Consider the following 16,123-nt stretch of genomic DNA (forward strand, 5'->3'; position numbering starts at 1 on the left):
TAATAACTTTCACAGGACTGCCTCCAATGCAAGTATATCCTTCCTTAAACATGGGGACCAAAACTGCACACAGTACCCAGGAGTGGTCTCACCAAAGCCCTATACAATTGTAGCAGGACTTCCTTATTCTTGTTTTTTTTATTCATTCATGGGATGTGGGTGTCGCTGGCCAGGCCAGCATTTATTGCCCATTCCTAATTGCCCTTGAGAAGGTGGTGGTGAGCTGCCTTCTTGAACCGCTGCAGTCCATGTGGGGTAGGTACACCCACAGTGCTGTTAGGAAGGGAGTTCCAGGATTTTCACCCAGCGACAGTGAAGGAACGGCGATATAGTTCCAAGTCAGGATGGTGTGTGACTTGTAGGGGAACTTGCAGATGGTAGTGTTCCCATGCATCTGCTGCCCTTGTCCTTCTAGTTGGTAGAGGTCGCGGGTTTGGAGGGTGCTGTCGAAGGAGCCTTGGTGCATTGCTGCAGTGCATCTTGTAGATGGTACACACTGCTGCCACTGTGCGTCGGTGGTGGAGGGAGAGAATGTTTGTAGATGGGGTGCCAATCAAGTGGGCTGCTTTGTCTTGGATGGTGTCGAGCTGCTTGAGTGCTGTTGGAGCTGCACCCATCAAGGCAAGTGGAGAGTATTACATCACATTCCTGACTTGTGCCTTGTAGATGGTGAACAGGCTTTGGGGAGTCAGGAGGTGAGTTACTCGCCGCAGGATTCCTAGCCTCTGACCTGCTCTTGTAGCCACGGTATTTATATGGCTACTCCAGTTCAGTTTCTGGTCAATGGTAGCCCCTAGGATGTTGATAGTGGGGGACTCAGCGATGGTAATGCCATTGAATGTCAAGGGGAGATGGTTAGATTCTCTCTTGTTGGAGATGGTCTTTGCCTGGCACTTGTATGGCACAAGTGTTCATTGGCACTTATCAGCCCAAGCCTGGATATTGTCAGTCTTGCTGCATTTCTACACTGACTGCTTCAGTAGTTGAGGAGTCGCAAATAGTGCCGAACATTGTGCAATCATCAGCGAACATCCCCACTTCTAACCTTATGACTGAAGGAAGGTCATTGATGAAGCAGCTGAAGATGGTTTGGCCTAGGACACAACCCTGAGGAACTCCTGCAGTGATGTCCTGGAGCTGAGATGATTGACCTCCAACAACCACAACCATCATCCTTTGCGCTAGGTATGACTCCAACCAGCAGAGGGTTTTCCGTCTGATTCCCATTGACCCCAGTTTTGCTCGGGCTCCTTGATGCTATACTCAGTCAAATGCTGCCTTGATGTCAAGGGCATTCACTGTCACCTCACCTCTGGAGTTCAGCTCTTTTGTCCATTTTTGAACCAAGGCTGTAATGAGGTCAGGAGCTGAGTGGCCCTGGCGGAACCCAAACTGAGCGTCACTGAGCTGACTTTAGTTAAGCAAGTGCCGCTTGATGGCACTGTTGATGACACCCATCACTTTACTGATGATTGAGAGTAGGCTGATGGGGCGGTAATTGGCCGGGATACTTGTCCTGCTTTTTGTGTAAAGAACATACCTGGGCAATTTTCCACATTGCAGGCTAGATGCCAGTGTTGTAGCTGTACTGGAACAGCTTGGCTTGGGGCGCGGCAAGTTCTGGAGCACAGGTCTTCAGTACTATTGCCGGAATATTGGCAGGGCTCATAGCTTTTGCAGTATCCAGTGCTTTCAGTTGTTTCTTGATATCACGCAGAGTGAATCGAATTGACTGAAGTCTGGCATCTGTAATGCTGGGGACTTCAGGAGGAGGCCAAGACTGATCATCAACTCGGCACTTCTGGCTGAAGATTGTTGCAAATGCTTCTGCCTTATCTGTCGCAATGATGTGCTGGGCTCCCCCATCATTGAGGATGGGGATATTTGTGGAGCCACCTCCTCCAGTTAGTTGTTTAATTGTCCACCACCATTCACGGCTGGATGTGGCAGGACTGCAGAGCTTAGATCTGATCCATTGGTTATGGGATCGCTCAGCTTTGTCTATTGCATGCTGCTTACGCAGTTTGGCATGCAGATAGTCCTGTGTTGTAGCTTCACCAGGTTGACACCTCATTTTGAGGTATGCCTGGTGCTGCTCCTGGCATGCCCTCCTGCACTCTTCATTGAACCAGGGTTGGTGTCCTGACTTGAAGGTAATGGTAATCTTGTACTCCCATCCCCTTGCAATAAAGGCCAATATGCCATTTCCTTTCCTAATTGTTTGCTGTATCTGCATGTTAACTTTCAGTGTTCCTTGTACAAGCACCCAAGTCCCTCTGAACATCAATCAGGATAACTAATAGGTGACAAATTTTATGTATAGGTGAATCGTTTTCTTTAAAGTGTCACTCTGCAAAAGGCTGGGCGAGAATTTGGAAAGTGTAAACATCACAGAGTACAGCTCAAGCATAGATAACAGCAACACCCAATATTATTTGTCCGTAAATTTATAGGAAAACAATTATATAAACCACAGTAATAACAAGAATGCACAGTAATAGTTTACACCATAGAAAACACTGGCGTATTTGACACTGTTAAATGTTAAATGCATTTTTTGGAACTTGTTATTCTATAAGTTTAGCCTGGCTGATATATCCCCAACATAGCCAAAATTTCATTTGCAGTCAAACTATAAACATTTATACCTTGGTAACAAAGAACTTCTTATTGGGTTCACTTTGGACAAGTCCTGTTGAATGAATGAACGCTCGTAATGGAGACAGTGATGTCACTAAAACATACACTTTGAGAATCGCAGAAAGACCTTCTATTGGAACAGTCTGTGGCTTCTCTGAAAATGCAGGGTATCTAGGAATGAAGAAAGCATATTAAAATGGATTTAGCATAAAGCATTTAAAAAGGGAGAAACTGAAAATGGGCATCAATATTAGTAGGTGCTAAAAGTAATTAATCTTTATCTCTCAACAAAGAGTTTTTCCAGAAAAGAAGCTGTAGAGAAGATTGGACACCCACTGGAAATGATTTTTGCTGACAATATTATCTTGATAGTTTTTACACTAGGGCATTAGAACATTTTGGCATGCAGTGTCAGCATCAATCATGGCCAGATCAAATAAAACACAGTAAGATTCAGAATAAAACTCTGCTGCAAAAATGTACCATAACACTAATCTTACTGCACCAGAGCGAGGTCTTCCAATTTTCATACTGGTTAAAGATAATATCCCACATTTTCACAGAATCACAGAATTGTTACAATGCAGCAGGAGGCCATTCAGCCCATCATGTCCACAACGGCTCTCCAAAAAAGCAATTCACTCAGTTCCATTCCCCGCCTTCTCCCCGTAACCCTGCACATTCTTCCTTTTTATATAAAAGTCTAATTCCCTTTTGAATGCTTCAATTGAACCTGCCTCCACCACACTCTCAGGCAATGCATTCCAGGCCTTAACCACTCGCTGAGTGAAAAGGTTTTTCCTCGTGTCACTTTTGCTTCTCTTACCAAATACTTTAAATCTGTGCCCTTTCGTTCTCAATCTGTCCAGACCGCTCATGATTTTGAACACCTCTATCAAATCACCTCTCAGCCTTAAGAACATTAGAAATAGGAGCAGGAGTAGGCCGTTCAGCCCCTCAAGCCTGCCCCGCCATTCAATAAGATCATGGCTGATCTGTCCCAGACCTCAACTCCTCTTTCAGGACTGCTCCACATACCCCTCAACTCTCCGAGATTTCAAAAATCTATCTACCTCCTCCTTAAATACATTTAGTGACCTAGCCTCCACAACTCTCTGAGGTAGAGAATTCCAGAGATTCAGCGCCCACTGAGAAGAAATTCCTTCGCATCTCAGTTTTAAATGTGTGCCCCTTTATTCTGTAAATATGTCCCCTAGTTCAAGATTTCCCCACTAGTGGAAACATATTCTCAACAATTCTTTCTGTCCTCATCACAACATGCCTTCCCACCTATTTTTGTATCGTCAACAAATTTGGATACTTACACTCTGTCCCTTCCTCCAAGTTATTGATATAGATAGTAAATAGTTGAGGCCCTAGGACCGATCCTTGTGGCACCCAACCTGGCTTTCCAACCTGAAAAAGACCCATTGATCCCTGTCAAGCCCCTTTAAAATCTTATATGTTTCAATCAGATCACCTCTCATTCTTCTAAACTCCAATGAATAAAGGCCTAACCTGTTTAGTCGTTCTTGATAAAAACAACCCCTTCATCCCAGGAATCAGCCTAGCAAACCTTTTCTGAACTGCCTCCAATGCTAGTACATCCTTCCTTAAATACGGGGACCAAAATTGTATGCAGTACTCCAGGTGTGGCCTCACCAATGCCCTGTACAGTTGTAACAAGACTTCCCTATTTTTAAGCTCTAACCCCCTAGCAAGAAAGGCCAAAATTCCATTTGCCTTCCTAATTATTTGCTGCACCTGCATGCTAACTTTTTGTGTTTCATGTACAAGAACACCCAGATCCCTCTGTACTGCAGTATTTTATAGTCTTTATCCATCTAAATAATAATCTACCTTTTTATTCTTCCTACCAAAGTGCATGACCTCACACTTTCCCACATTGAACTCCATCTGCCAAGTTTTTGCCCACTCACTTAACCTATCTATATCCCTTTGCAGATTCTTTGTGTCCTCATCACAACATGCCTTCCCACCTACTTTCGTATCACCAACAAATTTGGATACACTACACTCTGTTCTTTCCTCCAAGTCATTGATATAGATCGTAAATAGTTGAGACCCTAGGACCGATCTTTGTGGCACTCCACTAGTCACGGCTTTCCAACCTGAAAAAGATCCATTGATCCTGACTCTCTGCCTTCTGTGTGTTAGTCAATCTTCAATCCATGCCAACACATTACCCCCAATACCCTGTGCTCTTACTTTGTGCAATAACTTTTTATGTGGCACCTTATCGAACGCCTTTTGAAAATCCAAATACACTACATCTACTGGTTCCCCTTTATCCACTCTGCTTGTTCTATCCTCAAAGAACTCTAACAAATTTGTCAAACATGATTTCCCTTGCATAAAATTATGTTTGATTGCATTATGTTTTTCTAAATGTCCTGTTATTTCTTCCTTAATAATGGACTCTAGCTTTTTCCCAATGACAGATGTTAAGCTAACTGGACTATAGTTTCCTGCTTTCTGTCTCCCTCCTTTCTTGAATAGGGGCATCACATTAGCAGTTTTCCAATATGCTGGTACCCTACCAGAATCCAGTGAGTTTTGGTATATTATGACCAATGCCTCCACTATCTCTGCAGCCACTTCCTTTAAAACTCTTGGATGCAGGCCATCAGGTCCTGGCAACTTGTCTGCCTTTAGTACCATCAATTTGTCCAGCACCTTTTCCCTCGTGATAGAGATTGTTACAAGTTCCTCCCTCCCATTTACACCTTGCTCATCTATTACTGTCAGGATGTTTATAGTGTCCTCCACCGTGAAGACTAATGCAAAATATTGGTTTAAATTATCTGCCATTTCCCTGTTCCCTCTTATTAATTCCCCGTTGTTAATTGCCCAGTCTCATCCCCTTAGGGTCCTAAACTTACTTTAGCTACTCTCTTCCTTTTTATATACCCGTAGAAGCTCTTACTGTTTACTTTTTGTATTTCTTGTCAATTTACTTTCATAATCAATTTTCTCCCTCTTTATTAGATTTTTAGTCATCCGCTGCTGCTTTCTTAAAAATTCCCAATCCTCTGGCCTACCACTAGCTTTTGCCGATTTGTACGCCTTTGTTTTTGATTTGACACTCTCCTTAACTTCCTTTGTTATCCATGGGTGGTTCATCGTTCTCATCGAGTCCTTCCTTCTGACCGGAATAAATGTTTGCTGAGTATTATGAAATATCTGCTTAAACGTCTGCACTGCTCCTCTACTGTAGTCTATTTTCCCAGCCCGCTTTAGACAACTCTTTCTTCATACCTCTGTAACCGCTCTTGTTTATGTTGAAGACACTCGTTTGAGACCTGAGTTGCTCACCCTCAAACTGAATTTGAAATTCTATCATGTTATGATTGCTTCCCCCTAGAGGATCCTTAACTACGAGATCTCTTATTAATCCTACCTCATTACACTTTACCAAATCAAAAATAGCCTGTTCCTGGGTAGGTTCTGCAACGTATTGTTCTAAGAAACAATCCCTGATACACTCTACAAATTTGTCTTCCATGCTACCCTTGCCAATTTGATTTGTTCAGTCTATATGCAGATTAAAATCACCCATGATAATTGCAGTGCCCTTCTTACACACTTCCATTATTTCCTGCTTAATATTTTGTCCTACAGAGAGGCAACTCCTCGGGGGTCTATAGACCGCTCCCACCCGTGATTTCTTTCGCTTGCTATTCCTTATTTCCACCCAAACTGATTCTACATCCCAACCTATTACACCTACATCATTACTCACAACTACACAGATCCCTTCCTTTAATAACAAAGCTACCCCACCTCCTTTTCCTTTCTGCCTATTCTTCCAGAGCGTTGAATATCCTTGAACATTGAGATTCCAGTCCTGGTCATCCTGTAACCACGTCCCTGTGACAGCTATCAAATCATATTCATTTGTTTCTATCTGTGCCGTCAGCTCATCAATCTTGTTACAAATGCTACGTGCATTCAGATAAAGAGCCTTAAGCTTTGACATTTTACCATTTTTACCTACTCTGGTTCTAATTTCTGCTGTACTCTTATGCTTGTATTCTCTGTCCCTTCCTATCACACCCTGATTGATGTATGCCCCTTCACTACCCTGCACCTCTGCTCTCTCGTTTTTTATTGACTTTTTAAGCTTCCTTTCAATTGAACCCTCCTCCCCACTATTTAGTTTAAAGCCTTATCTACAACCCTAGATATACAATTCGCCAGGACACTGGTCCCAGCATGGTTCAGGTGAAGCCCATCCCAATGGAACAGCTCTCTTTCCCCAGTACTGGTGCCAGTGTCCCATAAATCGGAACCCATTTCTCCCACACCAATCTTTGAGCCACGCATTTATCTCTCTAATCTTATTTACCCTATGCCAATTTGCACTTCTCTTCTCCAAGAGAAACAGTCCTAACTTCTCCAATAAAAACAAGAAATGCTGGAAATACTCAGCAGGTCTGGCAGCATCTGTGGAGAGAGAAGCAGAGTTAACGTTTCAGGTCAGTGACCCTTCTTCAGAACTGACAAATAGTAGAAATGTAAAAGGTTTTAAGCAAGTAAAGTGGGGCAAGGCAAGAGATAACAAAAGAGAAGGTGTTGATAGGACAAGGTCACAGAGAATAACTGACCAGAGGTCATGGAACAAAGGCAAACGGTATGTTAATGGTGTGGTGAAAGACAATGCATTAGTACAGAGAGGGTGTCAATTGACTTTAAAAAAGTGGGTAGGCACAGTAGAAACAAACTAAAGGAAAAGAAAAAAGAAAAAAATAACCAAAAATAAAAGGGGGGCCTGTCATGCTCTGAAATTATTGAACTTAATGTTCAGTCCAGCAGGCTGTAGTGTGCCTAATCGGTAAATGAGATGCTGTTCCTTGAGCTTGCGTTGATGTTCACTGGAACACTGCAGCAATTCCAGGACACCCAACCTGCATTTGGTCTCCCCAATGTAGAGGAGACCACATTGTGAGCAGCGAATACAGTATACTAAATTGAGAGAAGTACAAGTAAATCGCTGCTTCACTTGAAAGGAGTGTTTGGGGCCTTGGATAGTGAAGAGAGAGGAGGTAAATGGACAGGTATTACACCTCCTGCGATTGCAGCGGAAGGTGCCTTTGGAAGGGGACGAGGTGGTGGGGGTAATGGAGGAGTGGACGAGGGTGTCATGGAGGGAACGATCCCTTCGGAATGCTGACAGGGGAAGGGAGGGGAAGATGAGTTTGATCACACTGGATGTGGCGGAAATAGCGGAGAATGATCCTTTGGATGTGGAGGCTGGTCGGGTGGAAAGTGAGGACAAGGAGAACCCTGTCACGGTTCTCGAAGTGAGGGGAAGGGGTGAGGGTAGAGGTGTGGGAAATGGGCCGGACATGGTTGAGGGCCCTGTCGACCACAGTGGGGGAGAATTCTTTGTTGAGGAAAAAGGAAGACATATCAGAAGCACTGTCGTAGAAGGTTGCATTATCAGAGCAGATGCGTCGGAGATGGAGAAACTGGGAGAATGGAATGGAGTCCTTACAGGAGGCAGGGTGGGAAGAAGTGTAGTCTAGGTAGCTGTGGGAGTCGGTGGGCTTATACTGAATATTAGTAGACAACCTATCCCCAGAGATGGAGACAGAGAAGTCGAGGAAGGGAAGGGAAGTGTCAGAGATAGACCATGTGAAGGTGAGAGAAGGGTGGAAATTAGAAGCAAAGTTGATAAGGTTTTCTAGTTCCGGGCGGGAGCAGGAAACGGCACCAATACAGTCAAGAATGTACCGGGAAAAGAGTTGGGGGAAGGGGCCTGAGTAGGACTGGAACAAGGAATGTTCGGCATATCCCACAAAAAGACAGGCACAACTATGACCCATGCGGGTACCCATAGCAACACCTTTTACTTGAAGAAAGTAAGTGGAGTTGAAGGAGAAGTTGTTCGATGTGAGAACAAGTTCAGCCAGGCGGAGGAGGGTGGTGATGGATGGGGACTGGTTGGGCCTCTGTTCAAGGAAGAAGCAGAGAGCCCTCAAACCGTCCTGGTGGGGGATGGAGGTGTAGAGAGATTCTCCAATCTATCTTCAATTGCAGTGGGGGTGGGAGGAGGTTGGGAACAGCCTCCCCTCTTCTCACTCAATTTTACGCCCCCCCGCCCCCCCACAACAAGCCTGCGTGTTTGGGGGGCGTAAAATTCCTACCTAGGAAACGCTTCTACCACCCAAAGGGTGGTAGAAAATTTGGAACTCTCTTCCACAAATGGCAATGAATCTTGATCAATTGTTAATTTTAACTCTACGACTGATAGACTTTTATTAACCAAAAGTATTAAGGGATATGGGGCATAGGTGGGTATGTGGAATTGGGTCGCAGATCAGCCTTGATCACATTGAATGGCTTAGAATGAGTTCCTCATTCCTGTAACCATTCTCGTGAATCTTTTCTGTACTCTCTCCAATGCCCTCACGTCTTTCCTAAAATGCAGCGCACATAACTGGACACAATACTCCAGCTGAGGCTGAATTAGTGTCTTCTACAAGTTGAACATAACTTGCTTGCTGTTGTACTCTATTCCCCTATTCATAAAGCCCAGGATATTAACCACTGTCTCAATTTGTCCTGCCACCTTCAATGACTTATGCATATATACACCCAGGTTCCCCTGCTCCTGCACCCCCTTTAGAATTGTACCCTTTATTTTATATTGTGTTTCCATTTAAAAGAATCTCGGAAAGAGATAGCACAGGCACTAAAATAAAAGCAAAATACTTCGGATGCTGCAACTGTGCCTCTGCTATAATAATAATAAAAACAAGAAATGCTGGAACCACTCAGCAGGTCTGGCAGCATCTGTGGAAAGAGAAGCAGAGCTAACGTTTCGGGTCAGTGACCCTTCTTCGGAACTTCTCTTCCAGGAATGGCTACCTTGAAGAAGTTCTGCTCTTCTGTTCTGAAGAAGGGTCACTGACCCGAAACGTTAACTCTGCTTCTCTTTCCACAGATGCTGCCAGACCTGCTGAGTGGTTCCAGCATTTCTTGTTTTTATTATTATTATAGTAGAGGCACTGTTGCACATAATCAATAATTAGTTAGAAAAAGATGCAGTGCAAAAGGACTGGCGGATAGCTAGTATTATACGTATATTTCAGAACAGAGAATACAGCATGCCCGGAGATCTATAAGCCAGTCAGATTAACACCGATAGTAGGAAAATAATGGAATCTCTACTGAAGGAGAAAATAGAAAAACATCTAGAAACCAAAAATATAATAATGAATAGTCAACACAAATTTTAAAAGGGAAAATTTTCAATTCTTTGAAGCGGTAACAGAGAGTAAACAAGGGTAAAGTCATAGATGGTACTATATCTAGATTTCCAAAAGACCTTCAATAAGGTAAAACATAATAATGAATAAGGTTAGAGCATGTGGAGTCCAGGGACAAGTAGCAGAATGGATAAGTAGATTGCTGCAAGACAGAAAGCAAAGAGCAGAGATAAAGGGTAAGAACATAAGAACATACGAAATAAGAGCACTAGTGGAAACATCTTCTCAACATCTAGCCTGTCAAGCCCCCTCAGAATCTTGTACGTTTCAATAAGATCACGTCTCATTCTTCTAAACTCTAAAAAATAAAGGCCTAACCTAATTAGCCGTTCTTGATGAGTCAACCCCTTCATCACAGGAATCAGCCTAGTGAATTCTTTTGAACTGCCTCCAATGCCAGTATATCCTTCCTTAAATACAGGGACCAAAACTGTACACAGTACTCCAGGTGTGGCCTCACCAACACCCTGTACAGTTGTAACAAGACTTACCTATTTTTAAACTCCAACCCCCTAGCAATAAAGTCCAAAATTCCATTTGCCTTCTTAATTATTTGCTGCACCTGCATGCTAACTTTTTGTGTTCCATGCACAAGAACACCCAGATCCCTGTGTGCTGCACTTTTTTGGAGTCTCTCTCCATTTAAATAATAATCTGCTTTTTGATTCTTCCTACCAAAGAGCATGACCTCACTTTCCTACATTAAACTCCATCTGCTAAGTTTTTGCCCACTCACTCAACCTATCTATATCTCGTTGCAGATTCCTTGTGTCCTCATCACAACATGCCCTCCCACCTATTTTTGTATCATCAGCAAATTTGGATATTTTACACTCTGCCCCCTCCTCCAAGTCATTAATATAGGCAGTAAATAATTGAGGCCCCAGGACTGATCCTTGTGGCACTCCACTAGTTACGTCTTTCCAAACTGAAAAAGACCCATTAATCCCTGTCTTCTGTGTGTTAACCAATCCTCAATCTATGCTAATATGGCACCTTATTGAATGCCTACTGGAAATCCAAATACACTACATCTGCCGGTTCCCTTTATCAACTCTGCTTGTTATATCCTCAAACTCTAGCAAATTTATCAAATATGATTTGCCTTTCACAAAACCATGTTGACTCTGTTTGATTGCATTAAGCTTTTCTAAATGTCCTGCTATTTCTTCCTTAATATCGGACTCTAGCATTTTCCCAATGACCGGTTAGGCTGACTGGCCTATAGTTTCCTGCTTTTTGTCTCCCTCCCTTCTTGAATAGGGGGGTCACATTAGCAGTTTTCCAATATACTGGTACCCTACCGGAATCCAGTGAGTTCTGGAATATTTTGACCAATGCCTCTGCTATCTCTGCAGCCATTTCCTTTAAAACCCTTGGATGCAGGCCATCAGGTCCTGGCGACTTGTCTGCCTTTAGTCCCATTAGTTTGTCAAATGCTTTGCCCCTCGTGATAGAGACTGTTACAAGTTATTTCCTCCCATTAGCTCCTTGCTTATCTGATATCGGTGGGATGTTTATAGTGTCCTCCACCGTGAAGACTGATGCAAAATATTGGTTTAAATTATCTGCCATTTCCCTGTTCCCTGTTATCAATTTTCCAGTCGCATCCTCCAAAGGTCCCACGTTCACTTTAGCTACTCTCTCTTTTTATATACCTGCACAAAATTCTTGAACTGCATTCAAGAGAACATTTTTTAGCCAGCACATTAAAAAGCCCAATGAGAGGGGGCGTAATTCTAGATTTAGTATTCGGTAATGAAGCTGGGCAAGTAGATGAGGTAGCAGTGGGTGACAATTTTGGAGATAGCGATCATAATACAGTTAGTTTTAGCATGATCATGGAAAAGGACAAAGATAAGATAGGAGTTAATGTTCCAAATTGGGGGAAGGCAAATTTTACAAAAACAGAGAGGCGATCTGGCGAAAGTAGACTGGACACTGCTACTGGAAGGAAAATCAGTGGCAAACCAGTGGGAGGCATTCAAAAGCGAGATTCTACAGGCACAATGTCGGCATGTCCCCACAAAGATAAAGGGTGGTACGGCCAAATCTAAAGCCCCCTGGTTATCTAGAGGCTTACAGGGTATGTTGTAGCAGAAAAAGAAAGCTTATGATGATCACAAAAAACTTAATACTTTAGAAAGCTTAGAGGAGTATAGAAAGTGTAGGGGTGAAGCAAAAAAGGAAATTAGAAAAACAAAAAGAGGACATGAGAAATTATTGGCAGGTAAAATCAAGGAAAACCCAAAGATGTTTTATCAGTACATTAAAAGGAAGAGGATAACTAAGGAAAGGGTAGGGCCTATCAGAGGTGTACAAGGGAACTTACAAGTGGATGCAGATAATGTAGGCAGGGTTCTTAATGAGTTTTTTGCCTCTGTCTTCACAAAGCAGAGGGATGATGCAGACATTGTAGTAAAAGAGGAGGAGTGTGAAATATTAGATATGATTAGCATAATGAGAGAGGAAGTACTAGAGGGTCTGACATCCTTGAAGGTGGATAAATCACCAGGGCCGGATGGATTGATCCCAGGTAGTTAAAGGAAGCCAGGGAAGAAATAGCAGATGCGCTGAGGATCATCTTCAAATCCTCACTGGATACAGGTGAGGTGCCAAAGGATTGGAGGTCTGCAAACGTTATACCATTGTTTAAAAAGGATGCAAGGGATAGGCTAAATAATTATAGACCAGCCAGTCTGACCTCGGAGGTGGGTAAATTATTAGAATCAATTCTGAGGGACAGGATAAACTTCCACTTAGAAAGGCACGGACTGATCAGGGATAGTCAGCATGGATTTGTTAAGGGAAGATCATGTTTTACTAACTTAACTGAATTTATTGAGGAAGTAACAAGGAGGATTGATGAGGGTAGTGCAGTGGATGTGGTCTACATGGATTTTGGTAAGGCATTTGACAAGGTCCCACATGGCAGACAGGTTAGGTAAATGAAAGCCCATGGCATACAGGGGAATGTGGCAGGTTGGATCCAAAATTGGCTCAGTGACAGGAAGCAAAGGGTAGTAGTGGACGGATGTTTTGCGAATGGAAAGCTGTTTCCGGTGGCATTCCACAGGGCTCAGTATTGGGTCCCTTGCTGTTTGTGGTATATATTAATGATTTCGACTTAAATGTGGGAGGCATGATTGGCAAATTTGCTGATGACACAAAAATTGGCCATGTAGTGGATAGTGAAAAGGATAGCCGTAGACTCCACAATGATATCAATGGTTTGGTTGAGTGGGTGGAAAAGTGGCAAATGGAATTCAAAACGGAGAAGTGTGAGGTAAAGCACTTGGCGAGGGTAAATAAAGTGAGGGAGTACACAATAAACGGGAGGATACTGAAAGGGGTAGAAGAAGTGAGAGACCTTGGAGTGCATGTCCATCGGTCCCTGAAGGTGGCAGGACAGGTAGATAAAGTGGTGAAGAAGGCATATGGAATGCTTTCCTTTATTGGCTGAGGTATAGAATACAAAAGCAGGGATGTAATGCTGGAACTGTATAAAATGCTGGTTTGGCCACAGCTGGTGTATTATGTACAGTTCTGGTTGCCACATTACAGGAAGAACATAGTTGCTCTGGAGAGAGTGCAGTGGAGATTTACAAGAATGTTGCCTGGGCTTGAAGTTGCAGCTATGAGGAAGGATTAGAGTTGTTTTCCTTAGAAAGAGGAGGCTGAGGGGTGACTTAATTGAGGTGTGCAAAATTATTAGGGGCCTAGATATAGACAGGAAGGACGAGTTTCCCCTAGTGAAGAGGTCAATTACCAGGGGACACAGATTTAAGATGATTGGTAGAAGGATTAGAGGGGACATGAGGAAAACATTTTTCACCAGAGGGTGGTGGGTGTTTGGAATTCACTGCCACAAATGGTGGTGGAGGCAGAAACCCTCAATTCTTTTAAAACGTACCTGGACATGCACCTGAAATGCTGTAATATGCAAGGTTATGGACCAGGTGCTGGAAGGTGGAATTAGATTGGGCGGCTAGTTGTCAGCTGACATGGACATGAAGGGCTGAATGGCCTCCTTCTGAACTGTAAGTTTTCTATGGTTCTATGCTCTTGCTGTTTCATCAAGATTTATTGCCATTTTGGAAGCGTGTTCCAAATTTCTACCACCCTTTGTGTGGTGGAAGCGTTTTCCTAGCCAAAATTTTACGGCCCTCAAACGAGCGGGCTGCTGGTGGGGGGGTGGGGTGCATAAAATTGAGTGGGAAGAGCGGGGTTCGTTCCCGACCTCCTTCCGCCCCCACTGCAATTTTACATGGAGCGGCGGCGAGAAAAGGCTTGCCTGCCCCAGGCCAATCAAGGTTCTTAAGTGGCCAATTAACTGGCACTTAAGGGCCTCTGCCCACCGCAGCGGGTATTTCACTCTTGGCTGGCGGGAGGCTGAGGCCTCAAAAAGCCTGCCTGGTGAAACTAGGTGGCCCTCCTGATTGGGCACCCTGTGCTCCATGGAGGGCTGCCCCCAAAGCCCCAACTGCCCCCTACGCACAGCACTCCCCCTGCCACCCTATCTGGCCCCCCTTGCCTCACCAGGGCCCAACCAATTGACCCCGGCAAGGCCCTAAAAACTTACCTTGGTTCTGGGGCCATACTTCATCTTGCTTCCGATGGCTGGGTGTAGTCTCAGCAGTGGCCACCGCTTCCGGTGGCCGTGCTGGGACTAAGAGCTGCCAGCCCACTGATTGGTAGGCAGCTCCATAAGGTGGGACTTTCTACCTCAAGGAAGTGGAAGTTCCGCCCAAGACCACTTCAGAGCCTGGGGAAGAAAAAACCCAGTCTGGCTCCCCAGACCCGGTGGAGGCGGGCGCTCCATGAGGTGAGACTTCCTGCCTCAAGGAGGTGGAAGTCCCGCCCAAGACCAGTTAAGGGCCTGGAGACGGAAAAAAACCCGGTCTGGCTTCCCAGGGCCGGTGGAGGTGGGCTCGCCACCAACTTTTAGGCCAGTGGACAGAGCCTCCTGCCCAATGAAAAACTTTGGTGTTAATTTCACTCGTGAAAGGACTGACTCTAATTTTTAGATTATGCCCCCTTATCCTGGACTCTCCAACCAATGGAAATCATTAGGATTTATTTTTCAAGGGTAGAATTGGAAAGTCAAGTAGTTATGCTAGACTTGTTGCAAACCTTTGTTAGACGACACTTGGAGTATTGTGCACAGTTCTGGTCGCTCGGTTATGTAAAGGATATGGAGGCACCGGAGAAGGTGCAAGAAAGAATTTGCAAGGATCATTCTGGAACTGCAATGTTATATCTATCAGGAAAAGATGAACAGGCTCGGTTTTTCTCTCTTGAAAAAATCAGGTTGCATGGTAACTTAATAGAAGTCTTTAAAATTACGAAAGGTTTTGGTAGACTAGACACAGAGAGAGTGGGCTGGACTTTAAGAGTGCCCACCGCTCACAGGGGCGAGCTCAAAAAATGGCTACCCGCCTGCACGGGATGCATGCCAAAGGGCTGCTGCAATCTCCCACATGGTGGCTCATTTAAATAACCAAGGCAGCCCGAACCCCCACCCCGCCCCCCCCGCCAATCACGTGGAGGGAGTGGGCTGTACATCCCTAGAAAGGGCAGCCAACCCTTTCGACACATTTAAATTTTTAAAGAGGTAACCCACCAAAATTAAATAAATAAATTCATAATGCCCCTTTCTCACTCCCCTAACAACAACTAAATTACCTATTTGCCCTTTCCTCCATCAAAACTTTTTTTCTCTCAAAAATATACTTCATTCATAAATCTGTAAGAAAATACATTACAAAACAATACAAAACAGTACCAAGTTGACATTCCAGAAAGTGCAAAGGAAATCAGTTTTCTTTAATACAGGAATGAGGTGCCTCACAACCCTTCCATTCCATTTTACATGCAACGTACATTTTACAGCAAACCTATATTTGGTGTATACAGCCCGAGGGGATTTCCATGGGTCCAGCCCCTCAGTTCACTAGGCAGGAGGACCTTACATGGTGGTCTTTCCCCACTGAGCCTATGCCGCAGCTGCCCCAAGCTTTAGTGCGTCCCTCAGCACGTAGTCCTGGACCTTGGAATGTGCCAGTCTGCAACACTTGGTCATGGACAACTCTTTGCTCTGGAAGACCAGCAAGTTTCGGGCAGACCAAAGGGCGTTTTTCACCGAATTGATGGTCCTCCAGCAGCAGTTGATGTTTATCTCGGTGTGC

The 16,123-nt window shown here is 44.2% G+C and overlaps 1 protein-coding gene across 1 annotated transcript in view; it reads right to left on the bottom strand.

Annotated features, from left to right (window-relative positions):
• Positions 1–16,123, bottom strand: part of cped1 (cadherin-like and PC-esterase domain containing 1) — a 312,821-nt gene that overhangs the window by 209,817 nt on the left and 86,881 nt on the right. Inside the window, exon 6 of the mRNA XM_068050516.1 lies at positions 2,649–2,811. Coding sequence (XP_067906617.1) covers positions 2,649–2,811 — 163 coding nt within the window. The remainder of the gene's footprint in view (positions 1–2,648; positions 2,812–16,123) is intronic.

Source organism: Heterodontus francisci, chromosome 18, assembly GCF_036365525.1.
Source record: "Heterodontus francisci isolate sHetFra1 chromosome 18, sHetFra1.hap1, whole genome shotgun sequence".
NCBI classification, from domain to species: domain Eukaryota; kingdom Metazoa; phylum Chordata; class Chondrichthyes; order Heterodontiformes; family Heterodontidae; genus Heterodontus; species Heterodontus francisci.